This window comes from Balearica regulorum, chromosome 15, assembly GCF_011004875.1.
Source record: "Balearica regulorum gibbericeps isolate bBalReg1 chromosome 15, bBalReg1.pri, whole genome shotgun sequence".
Lineage (NCBI taxonomy): Eukaryota > Metazoa > Chordata > Aves > Gruiformes > Gruidae > Balearica > Balearica regulorum.
In genome coordinates, this window is record NC_046198.1 from 1491584 (window position 1) to 1510217 (window position 18634).

The window sequence follows — 18634 nt, forward strand, 5'->3', positions numbered from 1 at the left end:
CATAATTATCAGAAGAAACACTCCTGTCCTAACAGGCCACTGGCTTTATCTGCATTGAGATCAGCAATTCCTGTTCTTCCCCCAACATCTGCTCCACCATCAAGGCCGGTTGTTCAGGAAATTTATTTCCATGTGTCAAGGTTTCACTTAGTTTCTCAAGCTCCTCCAAGCTACAGACTTTGAATCACGAGGAGTCACAGCTGGCGGTACACGAGCCTGCAGAGACACAACCTTTTCAGTGCCCAGTGCCAGCTTTGCACTGGAAGCTCCTAAGTCTCAGCGCTGGCTGTGCACGGGCATACCGGGGGATTCATCTGTGAGCTGTCGACACCTTCCCCATCTCTTCAAAGCAACAGGGGAAAAAAGCAGCAGTCCGGAAGGAATAATCCTGCAGGAAGGACCCAGCTCTGCTCGCAGAATCCCTCTAAACCAGAGGGGACAAACCCACAGACCACCGACCAGAGCTGTGGGGCAGCCAAAGGTCGGTACACACAGCCGTGGATGTCGGGAACAGCTCAGAGTTGCCTTTTTAAAGGCCTCTTGGGCTTTGCTAGGAACTCAAGCCCATGACTGAGAGCAAAGACAACAGCTAATTGGTTTCACGTTGTTACCAGCTCAACAAGGAAACCCAAGACAAGGCTACAAAGGAGCAAAGCGTGACGTCGCTTGCCTCGGAGTCTCCCGGAGTTGTGCGCCAGACACCCTGAAGCAGATTCCGGGACACGCAGCAGCAGAAAGGCAAGAAAACAAGGACTACACGACAGATACTACACGACCATCACAGCAAACACCTCCAGTGGAAAGCCGCAACAGCTCGGGGACACTCAGAAGCAAGCAGCTATTCCTAAAAGACTAGCGGCTTCAAACAGACTCAAGCAAGAACAAATACCCAACTAGGCTGGAATCTACACAAAGCAGGCGTTAGGCAAAGGCTCAAATATTATTAGCACAAAACACGGCAGCCCTCTGTAGCCAAGCCCCCGGGCAGAGGATTTTTAGATGCTTTTGACATACCTCTCAACCTGTCAGAGACTGAATGCAGGACACCAGCCCTCCAACATGAAGAAAAATTCCTCACTGCAAGTGGCTGATGGGGAAGGGGCAGAGGCAATGACTCAGAGACACATTTGAGGTGCTGATTTCATCGAGGAGGCAAGAAATTGAGGCTTGGAAACACTGAGCTCTTTTTCAGAGTAATTGTTTTAGTGTGTTTCCTTCCCCTGGATCTGGTATTCAAAGCATTTTGCTGCTTTTGCATGAAAACAGCTTATCTTGCTCTTTTGAGTTCAGAAACTCTTACTACTTATTGCCACCCAACCTGGAGTCACCATCCTCCATCTGTGACACCTAGAGAGCAGTTGGGAGGTCAGAAAGAAGAGGAGCCACAAAAACATGGTGAACTCGTTAAAGGAACTGAGATCCCATTCCCAGGCAGCCACCTTCACAATTTGTGAGGAAGAGCTGGGATGAATCCTGCAGTCTGCTTTGCAGGAGACATCAGCAGCCTCGTAAAAAGGACGTGACTTGGTATCACTCAAATCGGTGGAAATTTGGCTCTAGCTTTGACGAGGAATTGAACTGAGCCTCTGAACGAAAGGACCCGACACCCAACAGGATGCAAAGCAACTCATCCCCAAATGCACGGTCCCGGCTTCAAGCTGAGAGGTAAGCAGGTAAGCAGGCTCCTTCCCCTCCTCCTTACCTTCGCACCCGGTGGTGTAAATGCTGATGCTGCCGCGTTATAAGGGCACTTTCCCAAACGGGGCCACTGTGACTACTCCTATACCAGCTCACGGCTGGGTGCCCCGGGTAGGGTGCGCTAGTGAAGCCATGGTCCGACTCCGTCTCTGCGGCCAGCGATGAGGCAGAGCTCCCCATGGTTTCCCCCCTACCCAGGCCACGCTGAGATTTATCCTAGGTTAGGTCCAAGCCAGAGGCACGGGCAGTTCGGGCGGAATAGGCGAGGCGCTGCGGCATGGGCTGCTGTAAAGATCCCAACACACTGGAGAAAGGAAGGTCGGTTCTGATCAAGAGTCAAAAAAAAAAAAAAAAAAAAGAGAAAGGGGAAAAAAAAGGAAAGAAAAAGAGAGAAAGATAAGGTATGATTTAAGCAACAACCCTCCGTTTTTAGAAGCCTATTAACGCATGCTCTGACCAGGATCCCCATCCCAGCACATACTGGGATGGGAAGGGCCGTTTCACTGAATCCAGCTTTCACTGTCTGGCGACGGGGAGTACTGGGGCTCTAGAAGAGGCTCTCCCCAGTGAAGCACCAGGAGTTCCCAGGCACAGGGAAGCAGCCCGACTAGCAGAGGAAAGCACACCAGAGCCCAGCAGACAGCCATCACCACCACGGTAAAGCAGCAGAAAAGAAGGCGAGCGAGTCTCACCTAGAGCCCAAACCTTGGGAATCACACGCACAAAAGGTTATTCCGAAAGCTCCAGGCTCTGACTGGCACACCAGGTTTTTAGTTACCTCAGCTACGAGGAGTACGACTCGAGGACTTGTATGTGGTGAGGAGATTTTATTTTCCCAGTATGTAAACTAAAATCTCCCTCTTTTCCCATTCCCCACTAACACCACAGTAAAGCTGAAAACGGACAGACTGGGTATCTGCACAAGTATGCTTTCTGTGACTATTTCACACAGTGCAATGAAACGCTTTCTTTCAGCTCACGCCAATTTTTAGCTGATACTGAGCATCCCCTTCCCCTCAGAAGCAGGTTTGGGCCTTTGACTGTTCTTCCTTTTCTCCCTCTTTCGTATTTAGAAATTCCTTTTTAGAATTTATTCTCTGAGCATCCTTGCAGTTAAACCACAGAAACGTTTCGTGTCCTCTACTATTCAAAGAAGTTTAAACATACACGTGTCTTTCCTTGAAGGAAAAAGGCACGGCAATCTGGATGCGTGTCAGGAGGAACAGATCAAGGGAACATTTAACAGAGCAAAAAAGAAGAAACGAGGAAGAAGACAAAATTAGCACAGCTGAGCTTATTCAATTACCCACCAGGATTTATAGATGAATGAACTGTAGAAAGACCTTTGCGAAGAAACTACTTTGTGCAGTAAAAAAGCTGAAACAAAGACTCCTAAAATACAGTTTTTCAATCCCAGGATTGTTCTAAGGGATCAAGAAAAGCCTTTATAGATAACAGACTCTCGAATGCAGCAGCTCAAGGAGCAGGTGCAGTTTTGCTCTGAGCTTAATACCAGAATGTGCCTGCATTAGGCCATTAGCTGGAGAACGTTAACTGCTCTGCCGTGGTCTCTTCTCTGTAACCTGCAAAGCCCAGACTAACAAAATAAACCTGAGAAAGCACCCAAGAATACAGTTTTCCCTGCCTCGATTTCCTCACTTTAATTGGTCTGCCTAACTGCTGTGCATCAGCCAACACATCTCCACACTTTGCTTCCCGCTACCTTCCTGGCAGCAAGATTTCACTAATTTTTGCAGATCCAGCCAAAATAGATCCCTGGCGCTTCCCCCTCTCATTTCCTGCTATTCAAGCAGTTAATTTGTAACAAATCCGATTTTCTGGCTAAATGAAAGCCATGTGATGAGAGGGGAAGAGTATTTCCAAGTATTGCCAGCTCAAGTCTAAGCGGAGACATCAGTTGTCCCACACCTACGGTGTGTCCGGCTTTTCCACCGCGTCCCTCGATGGCTCCCCCACGGCGAAGCGCCGTACGTGCTCCAGCCACCGCGCTGCACAGCAGCACCGAAGGCACGGGGGATGCAACCGGGAGAACTGCTAGAAGAACAAACTCTGTCTCTCACCTCAAGATCTGGGTTCTACCAAGGTAAAGTAAATAAATAAAAGCAAGATGGGTACAAAAACAGCCCTGTGCAGTTCACCGCAGGCCGAGCTAAACAGAAGGCAGGATGCTCAGTCAGTTAATAGCCTTTTCCCCCCCTCGAGCAGAGCTGAACTGCCAAATAAAGCAATTCCACAGGCTGGTTTGAGACCACTTCCTCGGCTGACTCTCAAGCTGGAAAAGCAGAACCCTTTGCTTCCTCCTCCTACACACGGAAACGCCAGTTTTAGCTCACCACAAGAGGCGAGAGACATGCCTGCTGCCCGCATTACTGCTGGCTCCCGACGTGTTGCTTGTGTCTCGGCCCGTCCTCCTCCGCCAGGTCTGCACCAGGAGTCTGAGCAGGCAGCGCAACGCAAACACTGCGGGGAGAGGAGAGGCCGGGAGTCCTGCTTTAAAGCGGTACGGTAAAACCCAACGGTGGGTGGAGCTGCGGAGAGGAAGGGATCTATAAATAGGTGGAGGATAACCTAGCTAAGTCGTAGTGATCTCCAAGACTGTCTGGTCTAAGCGGGCTGCTTGGCTGCGAGCGCTGCGTAAAATCGGATTTCTCTAGGCAAAGCGGTAAATCCTTTTCTTCAGGGTGACCCCTCACGCCAGGTGAGAGCAGCCAGTGAATGATATTTAGGGGGGGAACGTTGGCCCAAGGAGGGGAGAAGGCAAACCTGTTGGAAAACAGGAGGAGCGGCAGCGTTACAGCTCAATGCAAAGCATGTACGTGCTCGCCATGCTGAGCCAGAAAACGCCTTTGGCCAACACTAAGCAAATGAAGAGCCTGCAAGAAATAAAGGTGAGAGTGAAAACTGCTTTCTAGCAAGGGAAGGGGTCAATTAAAGAAGCCTGCAAAGAAGGAAGCCTCTCTGGAAGCACTCAGCCTTACTTTTGAGGAACTTGTCCCACTGGGCAGTGAGATGCCCCAGGAGACGCCCCGCAGGCACATCACCCGTGCCGAACCGTGGAAGGGGAGCAAACTGCCAAGAGCTCCTCTGCCTTGGTAAGAGGGAGCAGGTTTTTCCTCCTAATTAATAACGCACTGCTTCCACCTATCTAATCAGGAGAGGAAGTAACAATGGGAACAGACTGAAGTGTCTGGAGAAGGGTGGATCTCACTCATGGAAATTAACAGTTAAGCACCTTAGCAAGATGCTGAGTTTGGATTTTGGTTTTTTTGCCCCTTGCAGCTGCAATAATTACAAGGTTTCAACTGACACTGTTTAATTGCTCCCAAAATATTGCTTCCAAAATAAGACCAGATTTGATCTTTCCACCCCCGAACCGCTCACACCCACTTACCCTGATCTGTTGTATGCAAGAGGCAGCCCCTTCCCCAAATTGCCCCGCCAGCACCCTGAGCTGCAGGCACTTACAGTGAGTTCAGGATGGCAAAGCTTTCCCGTGGAGGTTCCTCCTGCTGCCAGGACAGCAGAGCAGTAGCCTGGATGCTTCCAGATAAACCCTGATCCTCAGCACCAGTCAGCAGCGCTGACCCTTTGGGCCCCAGCTCTTCTGTCACACCACCCACAGCGAAGAGCAGGCAGGAAGGGTGGGGATCTGGGTCTGCCCAACCCCTTTTCCTTCCCTCTGCCTTCAAAGGAGGTTTTGGCTCTGAAGAGAGCCAAAAAAAAAAAAACACCAAAAGACAAAAAGGGAACTAGCCCGCATGTTTCAATGTATCTAGGCAGTTGCAGGATCAACTTTTCCTAGGATCTTCCTAGGACCAGCCCCAAGCTCTTCACTCTGGGATGCAGCAGGAAGAAGACTCGGAGGTCCCACGAGCAGAAGCCCCCTCCTTGTGATGGGATATCCCCCACACTCCTTTTCTTATTAATTTATTCATCCACGCAGCACAAGCCAGCTCAGCTCCTGCCTGAGTTTTCCAACCTCTCTTGGTTCTCAGCCTCCCAGACTCAGGGACACAACTTTATCACGTCATTAATTCCTCCACTGTCCCAATCTATAAATAAAGTCACCTCCGAGATACTTCCTTGCTCCAGGGAAGATCCAGGAATGAAAAACACAGCAACCCCACGCACCAGACAGCTCTTGATCGAGGTGCTGGGCCAGGAGAAGGCACACCATGTACCTGGGGGAAAAACATCCCTGAAAGCTGTGCCCAGAGGAAGCCACATAGCAGGAGGCCTTCTTCTAGGAATGAAGCTGCAAGTACCAGCCCTCCTCTTCGTTCTGCTGAGTGAACTCCCCTGCCTGGGGGCTGACCAAGACAGGCTGGGTCCTGGCACCAACCTCAACAGCAAAGGAGGAGTTCTCAACTCTCACTCACATGCAACCTGCTGCTTACAGGGAGAAATAAGGGTTCCTGAAGAGCTCTGAATGCCCAGTCGTCGTCCCCAGCCCTGGCAGGAGCAGCCTCCTCTCTGGGGACCGCAGGACGTAACTCACACATCCTAAACGCGAAGCAGTTCAGGGGCAGGTGAGTGCAGCTGGAAGAGCTGGGGTTGGCTTGGGGCATCAAGCTGGAGGAGACCACTTCATACACCATGAAGACACGGCCCTCTCCCAGCCTTGCTACCACGTGTAGGAGATCTCCCCACCTACCACCGAAGCAGGCACATGCTCACGGGGTCCAGGGTAAGCAGGGAACAGTGTGCAGGGATGGGCAAGGTACACAGCACGTCAGCCTAAGGAGGCTGTATAGTCACAGGGGAGGTCAGGCACAGGCTAACTAAAGGATGCAGAACGGAGGCCTGATGGTGTGTCATGCCAACCAAGGAAGGAAAAGAAGCTCAAGCATTTGTGCGTGCAGCAAGTGATACGCAGCTGGGCTCCCAGCTCCACAAGGCAGGGTGGCAGAACCTGAGGATGTGCAAAGCCAGGTACCGGCACCAAGCAGAGCGTGACTTGTATTCACCAGGCTGAGATGACCCTGACAGAAGTAGTAAACCGAGGGGAGGAAGGGTGAACAATCTCTCTTTTTCCACAAGGCAGGGGGGAAAGAGCAGACAAGCAACAAGACCTCCATGCTGGACAGATACAGGACAGATTGAAATCCAAGATGCTGAACACCGAGCCAACGAGAGATCTGGTGCACCAAGAGCTCCCGTGATCACCCGCGGGACCTTGTGGCAAAGCAGCCAAGCAAACTGGAATGCTCCAAGCTGGGCAGGTGTCTCACACAAAGCTGGTGTCTTGGTGACAAGAAACAAAGTTTTGCTGCTCTTTCTTCCTCTCCTCACCTGCCAAGCCAGCGCTACAAGGCAGCCCGAGTGCTGCAGTCTTGGCAGGAAATTAAAGTGTCAGCAAGTTCCAGTTCCTTGCAAAGCTTCTGGTGGGAAAGCACCTCCAAGGACAGACCGAGGCACAGGTCTAACAGGAAGGACGGGACAGTGGTTGGCAGACTCAGCTGGGAGGTGGGAGGCTTTTTCAGCCCTCACACTCTACCCCAGAGCTTCCTGTGTGACTCGGGGCATAGTCTCGTGACTCAGAAATCACAGCCTTACCTCCCGGGGTCAGGAAGCGTTCACGTTCGCACGGCACTCGGATGACAGGCAGTGCGCGAGCACCGCAAATGGGAGGACAGGGAAATGGAGAGGAGGGTAAAACTGACCCACCCAAGTGTTTGGTATGGGGCAGCAAGGCTGAGAGAAGAGATGTGAGTCAGATGTTCTGGGCTTACAGGAAATCTAGGGGACTGGAAGCTGCAAATGAGCTGTTTTCCAAATCACAGTGAGAAACAAGATCGGTGCACTACTTGCAGAGATATCATTAGATGAAATTAGCTGCCTGGGAACAGATTTCCAGATGGGCTATTAATGAGGTAACAAGATAATTTAACTTGGAGTCCTAGACCAGCGCAGAACAGGACCTCACGCTTCATGCTACGCTTTAGCAAAGTCCAGAAGAGCAGCACATCTTTCTGGCCACGGGCATTAACATGCAAAGGCAAGCTTGAGGATCTTTACCTTCTTTCAACTGCCTTGAAATTGGTTCTGGCCCAACTTTAACACAGAAGAAACTCATACACAGCAGCTGAGTCGGGCTGAGCTGCATTTAATGCCCAGCACTGATTCTTCATAAGTATGCAGGCAGAGGAAGAGGCATCCAAAGCCTGAAGCGAAAGATTGATAGGAAAAGTAGATTTATTGTAGAGCCAGCTTAGCCACAGAGCAACTCGCATCAAAGTCTGAAAAAAGTTTCCTCTTCTCCCTTGCATGGGCCACTGTAAACCAGTGGTAGATTATCCAGCAAGCTACTGGAAATCTAACACGGTCACTTTGAGAGAGGGGATTATACAGATTTGAAAGGGCAATCAACATCTTAATTACAAGCTATGGGGAGAAGAGGGAGAAGCAGTGGACGGGTTTCTTCAAAATAAGGGTTAACTTTGAAACCCATCTCCATTGACAACTGAAGAGCAGGAAGGTCCTTATCTGAATAAGCATGGAAATGGCAACAAGACAGGGCCTGAATGCATACACATAAAAAAACCCCCAACACAACCAAATCTCCCAAACCCTAGTGCTCTATTAAGTCAATTAACATTGCTTCAATGAAGTGCAATGAGCCACTTGTATCCTCCAGATTACTAGCCAATTGTGGCTGACTTTTGAGTGCAGTGTTAACAAAAGCGTGTGTGGGCTGGCACAGTTGTCTCATTAGCAACATCACCGTAATGCCACAGAAAGACAGACAAGGGGAAGAAACAAAAGAAGCCAAGCCACAGCATCCAATCTTGGGAAGCTTTACCAGCAGATCTAGTTTCCAGATCTTTTCCTCCCTGTATTTATAATCCTTGTAGCAGAGTTCTGTCATCCTATTCAGCCCACAGACTGCCCCAGCTACAAAACATGCCAGGCTGAAAAATCACCTCAACCGACTGCCTGCTGAGACCAGTTGCATTATAAAAACAGGAAGCTTTTACTTGCCTGCTACCAATATGCTATAGATTTAATGGGAAGTAGCATAAGCAGGGATGCTTTGCAGGAAGAACACACACATGGGACTCTTGCCAGGAAAAATGCATCTTGAGTAACACATGTGCTCTTAGTTTCCTCTTTTTTTTTTTCCTCCCAGAAAGGTTTAACTACACTCTGGGTTACCCAGAAGCAATAAAACATTCCCCCCCCCCTTCTCACTTACAGCAGAGTGTTGATTGGTAAACAGCAGATCTTCCTGTCTGAGGCTGTGCCAGTCTGTGCAGAACAGAACTGTTGTTATTGCACATTCACAGCTAGAGATAAACATGAATAAGAGCCACAAGTAAGAGCCAGGCACTGGCTCTTCAACACATTGCTTTATCAGGTTCACCTTGATTCAACTGCTTCTGACAACATCTCTCCCTCCTGAAGGGGCAAAATGGCACAAATGGCAAGGACAAACATTAAAAAAATAAGACAAAAGTGACAGTAGCGCAAAAAGTGCTCTTCTGTACTTGCTAACGTTCACAAACTGCACAGCTCAGAACTCCACCTGCACTTAACACACTCAAAAGCACAACACAGAAGTAAACCGGCCCAGCAAAACCAACCTCCCAAAAAGAAGCAATGGAAAAAACAAAGTAGCTTTCAACACATTTCTCAGGACAAATCTGCATCAAGAGCCATGACTGGTGTGGGACATAAAGGTTACAGTGAACCAAGGAAGGAAAAAAAATTGCAAGTCATCTCTCATCTGCAAGATGACACTCTGCAATGGCACAAGTACAATAAACCAGCCCAGGAAAACTGGATACTCGAAGTCAGAGGAGGGTTTCTAACCTTTCAAAGAGCAGATCTCTGGACCAGCTGCTCCAGAAGCACTGGGGGAAAAAGCACAGAGTTAGTTCCAACAGTTAGTTCCTGGACAAGTTCACGGCCTGCACAAGATGACTGTCTTCAGCAGTAGGGAACTGGACTTGATGACCCTCCCAATCACTCAGCAAGCTGAATTCGCAGAGGGCCATAGGTGCCCAGGCGTAGCACAAACACGAGGTCATACTCAAAAGGACATCAGGGATTGTACTTCAGACCGTGCTAAGCTGACAGATAAGCAGTTGAAGAGCTGGCCACCACAGAAGGGAGGGGAAGAGAGCTGCAGCTAGAAGCAGAGTCTCATAGCCGGTGAAAACCCAGGGCATGGACTTGGAAAGCAATGTCTCAGAGACAGGAGGTGGAGGCGATGTCCCCTGAGCACACTGTCCCCAGACACTCCAGCCACAGCTTTAATTTTAACACAGATTAGACAGACAGTAAATATGTAATTTGTGCAAGCCACATGCAGCTGCATCCCTTGCTAGAGACAGGTCCCAGCCTTCATCGTACTGCCCTGTCCAGAGCCACACAGACTCTTCACAGAAAGGCAGCAGTACCTGGGTGTCTCCTTCTGCCGTTTTTATGCAATTTGGCCTTTCCTGGCTTTAATCAGGCACCACGTCCCAATTTCCAACCAGCTGGCCTAGATTTAAACCACCACATCTCTGGCTGTGACTCAGGCAAGCACAGAGGTAGGATAAGCCTGACAGACAACAATGGCATTTGGCATTTCCATCAGAAACAACCGGGAGATAAAAGCATAAGAATCGCCAAGAACTGCAAAGGGGGCTGCCACCTCTGTGAGCACAGGGGAGGTGGGACAGGGAGAGTGAAACCCCAGGGGGGTAAGAAGATAGCGTCTCTTCTAGCACAGCTCAGTTCGATAACCTGATGGAGGAGCATCACAGTTTTGCTCACTCCTCTCCGTCTCCAGACTATACCCGTACCCTGTCCTGCGACGTCCTGAAAAACACGTGAATCCTTCTGCACACTGATGTTGTAGCCATGCCATTATTACTGTTGGGAGGTGATGTTGTAACTGAAATTATATGACTGGAATAACACCCGGTACAACTGAAGTGGTATAGATATAACTGTGCCTGGCACCACTACGATACTCCCCCTTCCTCGCTGGAGTAGCTACACTGGCTTACTGTCTCTGTCACAAGCGGCTCCTCTTCAGCTACACCAATACAGCTGAAACTGTAGGATGTGTTCAATTACACAACGCCTTAAGCAATATTTGCCCATGAGAGCAGTTATTTGAACAAATATAATGATCACATGAGAAAAATGCTGTACTCTAAGACGAGAGGGCTGAAACATAATGCAGATGCTCTGAGTAAGAAGCTGCCTTTGCTGCAGCCCTGCGGGCCATCCAACACACCTCCCCGCACAGCGACGGAGCTGGCCTCTTAACCAGGACCAGCTGGCTGCATCCTGAACCCACGTTAACCCAAACAGGCAGATGGAGAGGAGATCACATTACAGGAGTCACTCTCAAACGCCTTGCAAACACATCCAGCTGCCTCAGCCTCACGTGCTACAGACCCCCGACCTTCCCTCCCCCAGGCTCTGCTTGCTAAAGCCCCCTGCGTGGCAAGGCCAGGCAACGGGAACAAGGGTAACACTCACAGGACACTCCATCAAAACTGATCCAAGAGCAGGAATGTCACTGTATCCCTCCCTCAGTTGAGAACTAGCCACGGCGCAGACCTCAGCCAACACCTGCCCGGTGACTGTCACCACTCAAAGACCAGAGTGCTCATGGCCTGACTTCATTGACCCCAAACTGTAAGAGATTCCTGCACACCAGAGTCATGGAGACTCCAGGCAGATCAGATTGGCCAACACACAGCATGCTAGAGTCCCTTTAATTAATCCAAAGCCCTGGCCTGGATAAGACCACATCAGCCTGGCTCATTCGAACGCAAGGACAACACCATCAGACGCTCTCCTGCAGCGGACGCTGCCGGCACATCCTGAAAGTACCAGCTCAGACTGGATTCCCACCACCTCGTCCTGTCTCTGCAGAGCCGGGGCTGGGAACTGCCACGGCACTGTCGTTACTGCAGGCAAAGCAATGCAGAGTTTCTTTGATCGACTTATTTCCCTGCCCTTGTACCGCCTCAAACACACCCTGGGACAGACATGCAGTTTCCACGGCTTAAGATTGCAAGGTCCTGGAAGACCTCACACTTTCTCTTCCACTCTTAGAGTTTCTTCTTCACGAGAAAACCAGAGGACGCCAGTATCCGCACTCGTAAGAGCACTTGGCCTTCACACAGACAGCAAGGAGAGGGGAACACTCAAAGAAGGAATCAAAACAAGAAAGACAAAAACGAGAGGCATGGGCAACAAGAAGCGGGGTATCTGTGCTTACAAACAGGAGGAGAGAAGGTCTTTTTCCTTTCAGCCCCTCCTAGCCCAGCACAGAGCCAACCGCAGTCAGGAAAGCCTCTCACCCAACACAGTTTCTGCTCTGCAGGTCCAGTGCCCGGTTGGTGTGAAGTCAGCCTGGCGTTCCTGGAATCGAACGGCTGCTGTTGGCACCAGCTGAGCGGCCCGGATGGAGGAGCATGCTAGACGGTCCTGCACAGAGCCGCCGGCAGCACACCAAGCCTGCCAGAAGGAGCGACTGCTGCAGCAAGCTGGTGAACAGAGAGGAAAGAAAGGCACGTAAGAATAAATGGCTGCTGAGACGCCGGGCTGATCAGCGTCACACCAGCACACACAACCAACCTCACGTTTTAGGTGACTCAATAAGCATCCAGTTGAACTGCAGCTCTCAGAAGGATCGCTGCTCCCCACGGCATCCGGCTGGCAATGGGCTGGAGCTCGGTCCCGCCTGTAGACAGGAACCAGTCTGCTTTTGGGTCGACTCAGATTCTTCACGCGTGGTTTCAGAACCTTTGGTGGTGACTCTACAGTTCTGTTCCCACCACCGGTCTTACTCTCTCTGACGGTGGCTGCTGCTTAGCATTCTGGCGAGAGCTGTCGTCGTACCAGGTAACGCAACACCTCACGAGCACAGCAGGATCTTAACGATAAGGGTTCCAGACAGCTCTCGACAATTAGCGACAGGGCAGGATCTCTCCCATGGGGTCTGGATGCGAACACAGGGATGTCTGGAGGGGCACACTGCCTGAATGTTCAAATACAGAAACATGTTAATTACTCCGTATGGCCAGGACATCGTTAGCAGTTACATCCACTGGAAATTCAAACGTACAAATTCTTCTGGTTATGTTAAACATGCCCATCCCATCCCCAGAAGGCACAATGTTTGAATACTTGCCTCGGCAAACCTCCCTCCTCCAAGACATTTCCCCTTCCCCCTTCATATTCTCTGCTCTCGAAACAATCTGTTTTAATGAAATTCTGACTTTGCGAAAGTGCTGTCTCCTTTGGGACAGGCTTTTGTCAGATGGAGGCAACAAAAACCCTTGCCCATAACTGTTTGGCTCACCAGCACACTCTCACTGTCTCTATTTTGGATTGGGGATGGAGCAAAAAAGCAAATAAGGATTCGGCCGGAACAATGTGATCACTGAGTGTTTTTGGGAGCACGTGAGAGCAACAGGCCCGGTTCTGCTCCCACCACCTTGCCCACGCTCCCCACAGCCAGACCATCGGGTGCAGCATGATGCCCCTGGGGCAGGTTATGGTGAATTTACAAAGAGCTTTTCTCTTCCAGCGCTCTGCACCACTGAGATTTCCAGGCAGTGGGAAAAAGAAGACCTGTGGTGAACGCCTGGACATGTGCTGCTAACGGAATCAAACCAGCAAATGGAGAACGTTACAAAGCGGGCAAGAGACGCCACTTGGGGACCAGTGAAAAGCAAACAAGGGACTGAGTAAGGTTCAGAAAGAGCAGCCTGATCCTTTCAGCCCAGGGTCTGTACAGCACTGGGCACAGGGAACTCCAGGCCCACAGCATGTCCAAGGCACTCAAACACTCGAGCCGCTCCTGCGCTCTGGAAAGGCTTAAGACTTATAACACTAGAGGACAGAGAACCCCACAAATGCCTACATCAGTCTATGCGACACCACGTCATTTTTCTTGCAGGAGACGTGCTTGCATACGCATGGGCTATGAAGAGAAACCGCTTAACACTCAGCAGCTTAAAATAAAACCTTTTGCCTGTGCTGAAATTCCAAGGACTGCCCGAGCTCTGCCTGGTGGCCTGGGTCTTGCAGGCAGGTGACCGATACGTACAAGCTGGAGAGCAAGACGTTGACCACATCAATGCTCCAGCCTCTCTGGAGAGCAGAGCTGCCAGGGCGGGGAGGACAGAGCCCCGCACACAAGGACCCACGTTCCCACTTCCACGGACCAGCACAAATATGGGGGAGTTTACTTGTTACCTGGCAAAGCTGTCTGAGAGTTAGCTCCTCTGCAAACATTTTTGTTAGGGAGCAGCAGGATCTTCTGCTGTCAGAGGAACACAACGCCACACAAGTTGGGAATCTGCCTGCGATATCCTCAGTAAACCAAAATCATCTGGGCTGGCGCAGGGAACAAGATGCCAAATGGGAAACTCTGGTGCTACAGTAAGTGCCACGTTAGAAATGCAACCGGGTGATATCACGGGAGGGGGACGACAGCTTTTTGTAAGGTGTCAGCTTGTATTTTACCGAAGTGAATGCGTATTGACAACCCTGCAGGTTTGATAAGGGCTGCTAATGCCAGGACGGGGGCCAGATGCCAGCCTGGCCTCCCTGACACGGTGCCATCGCCACCCTCCTCCAACGCTGATGCTGCTCAGGCCCGCAGCCTTTAGCAAGCGCCCTGGCTTGCTACAAGAGGGGCTGCATTGCAGGAACAGAAAAGACTCAGCTTCAGTTTTTAGAAATCAAACTTGATCATCTCAAGCTGGCAAAAATAGCCCTGTGTTCCCTCAAGTTATTTTCTTTTCAACTAGGCAGGGTACAGCACAATAGGAAATATCAGCAGTTATGTACTCAACCTCCAGAAACCCAAAGGGCCAATTCTAGCAACCCACAGCAGCTTTCCAATCCTCCCTGATCTATTTGCCGGAGTTAGACTGAAAAGCATGCTGCCCCTAAGCCATTCAGCAAACTCCACGTCCCGCTAATTACATCAATATAAATGTATTATCTTGGCTGTCAAACATCGGTTGCCTGAACAGGATGACACTCTGCAATGTAAATGCAGGAAAACAATTGCTCTTTCTGCTGGTGACACATTTCTTTGGATCTTATTTCCTTTCCAGGGCTCCCCCTTCTCCCTTCTACCCAGGCACCAGCATTTTTTTTCCAGAGCAAGAGGAAACGGCACACAAAAACCCTCCACATCTTTTAAGCGACCGAACATGAGCAAATTTTGGGAACACCACTGGCATTTCCTATCAGCCAACCTGAGAGTCGCACAGGGAAGGGAGCTGTGAAGAGTTAAATGTTTCTTGTGCGCAGGCAACAGCCCTTCTGCCTCCCTTGGCTTCCTCAGCTGCCATCACTAAATACAAGGCAAGCGACAACACCCCAAATAGCAATGACAGTGCAACAGAAATCTGGTAGTGGCCTGCTCCTCCCTGCCTAGCTCGGTGACGGTGGCCTGGAAAGGGCTGCATGCTCAGGCAGCGTCCGACAGCAAGCAGCAAGACTGAGGCAAAGGCAGGCGGATCCAGGAGGCTTCTGGGGAGCAGGCAGACAGCACGTCTCGCTCCGAAGAGTGGGATTATGACAGAAAACGAGGAGGAAGCCACTGACTCACCTGTCCCACCTGCATAAGCAGCTTTCCCAAGGCTGCACTGTATCTGACCTTTCTCAGAGCCCCAAGTTCCAGCAAATCGGCTGTTCATAAGTTTCCTCCCGGTGCTTTCACTTTCCGAAGCGGCCTCCTCTCTCCCTGCCCCTGGGTCTGACCGCAGGCATCTTTCACTCCAGCCTCCCCCTGCTCTGTAAAGACTCTCACGCAGAGAAAGCCACAGGATCCGTTCCTTCCCGGGCCCTTCTGCTCACAGAAAGGGTCAGTAGGAACCCAGAGATGAACAAAAGCCTGGCTTCAGGCGAAGCGGGAGGAAGAAAGCATTTCTCCCACTCGCATCTCACCGGAGATGCGGAGATCAGCACAGCCACATCCGCACACATTGGCTCAGGCACTGGCTGGGTCTCACGTGTGACTGCTACTAACCCGACAAACTCCCACAAAACCTCCGGGATGGATGAAAGCAGCGTATTTTCCACAAAAATAAAGCCAATCGATCTCAGCTCGCTGAGGCAACATCAGGGCCCAGACCACTTCCCTCTACAACACCAGCGATATTCAGAGCAAAGATAAAGGGTGCCCCGTGAACAGCACATCTCATGAGGGCATCCAGCCCTTCCGTGAGACAGCTCCAAGTCTGGGCAGGGCGCCCAATCCTTTTTTATGTGCAACTTTAGCAGTTTTGGTTTGGTTTTCAGTACTTATTCTGATTCAAAAGACATTATGCCTGGCCCACACCTCGGGTTCCCTTACGCACCAAGTCATCAGGCTCAAGGAGGCTGCTCTTCTCTCCTGCCAAAGCAATACAGCTTAGCCAACGCAGCAAGTCACATCAAACCTTCAAAGGCCTCTCCAGCCCTCCAACCCCACCCGGGGAAGGGAGCAATGTCGGGTCTTGCCTTCTGCCTTCAACTGCTAAAGCCTTGGACACAAACAGAAGCTGATGCAACTTTAAACAAGTTAATATCCCCACGTACATAAAATCATGGTAATTTGAATCATGTCTCTCTGGCACGTGATATGCTACCGCAGCTCGTTCCTCAGGCAGAGCTCAGTCCTGGTTCACTCAGAGACACAAGCCAGTCTGTTTGGCAATGGGTCTCAAGAAATGGTAGTGCAAAAAATCACCAGCAGACTCGCAGTGTCACAGGAGGCCGGTCTGTCACTCGGCCGCCCTCCCGTCACAGGTCTGCCCCAGCTTAGGAAAGGTGGCAGCTTGTACAGAGCCCCTGAAGCGTAAGTCCCTACGACTCTCGGGTGACGCTGTGCAAAGTACCGCAAGATCTCTGTGTTCAGATCGACACGGGCTACAGTCTGGGATCTGCACCAGCCAGCGGCTGCGATCTGCTCACCTCCACCTCAGCTCCCTCTAAGCCAACCTCCTGGTCTCCAGTACCTCCTGACCGACCCGCAGCAGAGCGGCACACCACCGGCCATGCACGAATGCCCCAGGCCAGGTACAGTAAGCACTTCTCAGATAACCTTCTGTCCGACCATGAAAAACCACCCATCCGCATCCCAGGCCTGAAGGCCTACGGAGCACTGAGCGCCAGCTGAGATTTCGATCTGAAAAAACGCTTGGAGGAAACAACATGACATTTCAAACACAACGCGCATATTATTCAATCTCCCCCAACACTTCACTAGATGACCACGCCAAAACATTGGTTTCTTGATGCTTGGGAGGGCACGGATGTACCCCAGAAGCAGGCGTGGGGAGAGGAGAGCTGCTCAGAAAATGGAGAGGCTAGCCGGCGTACAGAGCCTTTTCCAGCCACTGTGACAGACTTCTGCATCCAGGATCTGGAGGCTGACACGCTTGTAACTGCAGCCGAGCTGACGTGCAGTAAAACCTCGGGGTCTTGATGAGGCATCGGGGCCTGAGCAGCCTTAGGATGCTTCAAAGACCCACACGTAAGAGCCAGCCGACCGATTCTAGAGGGCAAACTCGTGAATGCTTTAAAAACTCTGCACAAACCCCCGCTTAGCCCCCAGCAGAGGTTTTAGAGTGCAGACCTGAAGGACGGGCGGCCCCGGTTCTCTTGCGGGCTCTGCCGTGGTCCAGCCCGGGAGCGGGCACTCGGCACCGCCGTGCCCGTTACCGGCCGTAAGGGAGGCTCACCTGCCCGGAGGAGAACCGGGAGGTACCGAGAGCACCCTGCGCGGGGCTCGGCGCAGGCAGGTAAGGGGTTGCAACGCGGGGCCGCGCAAAGCCTCCCCCGTCCCCCCACGGCTGCCGCACCGCTCTCAAGTTCGTTAAAACCCCGCCGGGGCGTGCGGCCGGCTTGAGGTACCGGTTGGGCGGCGGCAGCCCTCGGGTCGCCTCACAAGCCCCGGGGAAGGCACCCCAACAGCCGCACACCCCCGAGGCGGGATCCCCGGCTCCCCCCAGCTGCGGGACCCCGACGCCGGTTTCCGTCCGCCCCCCCAGCCCCGGCCTCCAGGCCCGGCTCCCGCCACCCCTCCCGGCCAGCCGGGCTCGGGCCCACCGGCAACAGGTGGTGCGGGGCGGCTCGGGGGAGGCCGGGGCCCAGCCGGAGGCTCCGGCCGGGAAAACGCCAACCCGGCGGCGCTGGTGGGTGCCGCGGTCCGCAGGGCTGCGGCGGGAGGCCCCGGGCGGCCCGTCCCCGCCTCCCCCGCGCTCCCGGAGGCCCCCGCCGCCCCCCGCCACCGCTTACCTGGGGATGGAGGAGGCCGGGCTGCTGCTCGCGTCCCCCCCCCCGGCCCCGCACTTTCCCCCGGGCAGAGCAACTTCCACCCCCTCCCGCCCGCCGCGGCGCCCGGCCGCTCCGCCGGCGCCTTCCTCCCGCTCCGCCGCCGGCCCGGCCTGCCCCGGAGTCCCCGAGCCCGCCCTTACGCCGCCGTCGTGGCGTAGCGCCCCATCCCGGCCTCCGGGCACTACGGCGCGGAAACAGCGCAGAGGCCGTCGTGAATAGCGCACGGGGACTACAAGCCCCGAGGGGCGCCGCGCGGAGGAAGCGGAAGGCGGTGGCCGAGCGGGGCGCACCGGGAGCGGTAGTTCGGAGCCGGGGCGCGGCCGGAGGGGCTCCCTGGGTGGGCGAGGGGCCGGCGGGAGCGGAGGAAGGAGGCGGCGAGGCGCGACCGGGAGCGGGGCCCCCCGCTGAGGACTACAACTCCCAGCGTGCTTTGCGGCCGCGGAGGAAGAGCGCCGCCCCTGGCCGGGGGGTCGGTACCGGACGCGGCGCTTCCCCGGAGGCTCCGGCGGGGTGAGGGGGCCAGGCCCGACCCGCGGCCCCCGGGGCCCTGAGCGCGGCAGGCAGGGTGCACGGTCCTGAGCCCCCGAGCGGAGAACAGCTCTTCTTCTGAGGCAGCGTGAGC

General features: G+C 52.7%; 1 protein-coding gene across 9 annotated transcripts in view; it reads right to left on the reverse strand.

Annotated features, from left to right (window-relative positions):
- The window catches only part of CAPN15 (calpain 15), a 61366-nt gene extending 43128 nt beyond the window's left edge, over positions 1 to 18238 (reverse strand). For 2 of the 9 annotated variants that reach the window (XM_075767265.1, XM_075767259.1), the window contains exons 1-6: positions 12307 to 12709; positions 12030 to 12215; positions 9532 to 9572; positions 8915 to 8967; positions 7738 to 7883; positions 1703 to 2023 (exon numbers count right to left, since the gene is read on the reverse strand). In XM_075767265.1, coding sequence (XP_075623380.1) covers positions 1703 to 1878 — 176 coding nt within the window. In that variant the 5' untranslated portion in view covers positions 1879 to 2023; positions 7738 to 7883; positions 8915 to 8967; ... (1 more) ...; positions 12030 to 12215; positions 12307 to 12709. Of the gene's footprint in view, positions 1 to 1702; positions 2024 to 5184; positions 5337 to 7737; positions 7884 to 8914; positions 8968 to 9531; positions 9573 to 12029; positions 12216 to 12306; positions 12710 to 17973; positions 18107 to 18152 lie in introns of those variants that run through there. The other 7 variants (XM_075767255.1, XM_075767256.1, XM_075767257.1 and 4 more) reach the window with 7 other exon arrangements.
- Positions 18239 to 18634: the final 396 nt, after the last annotated feature.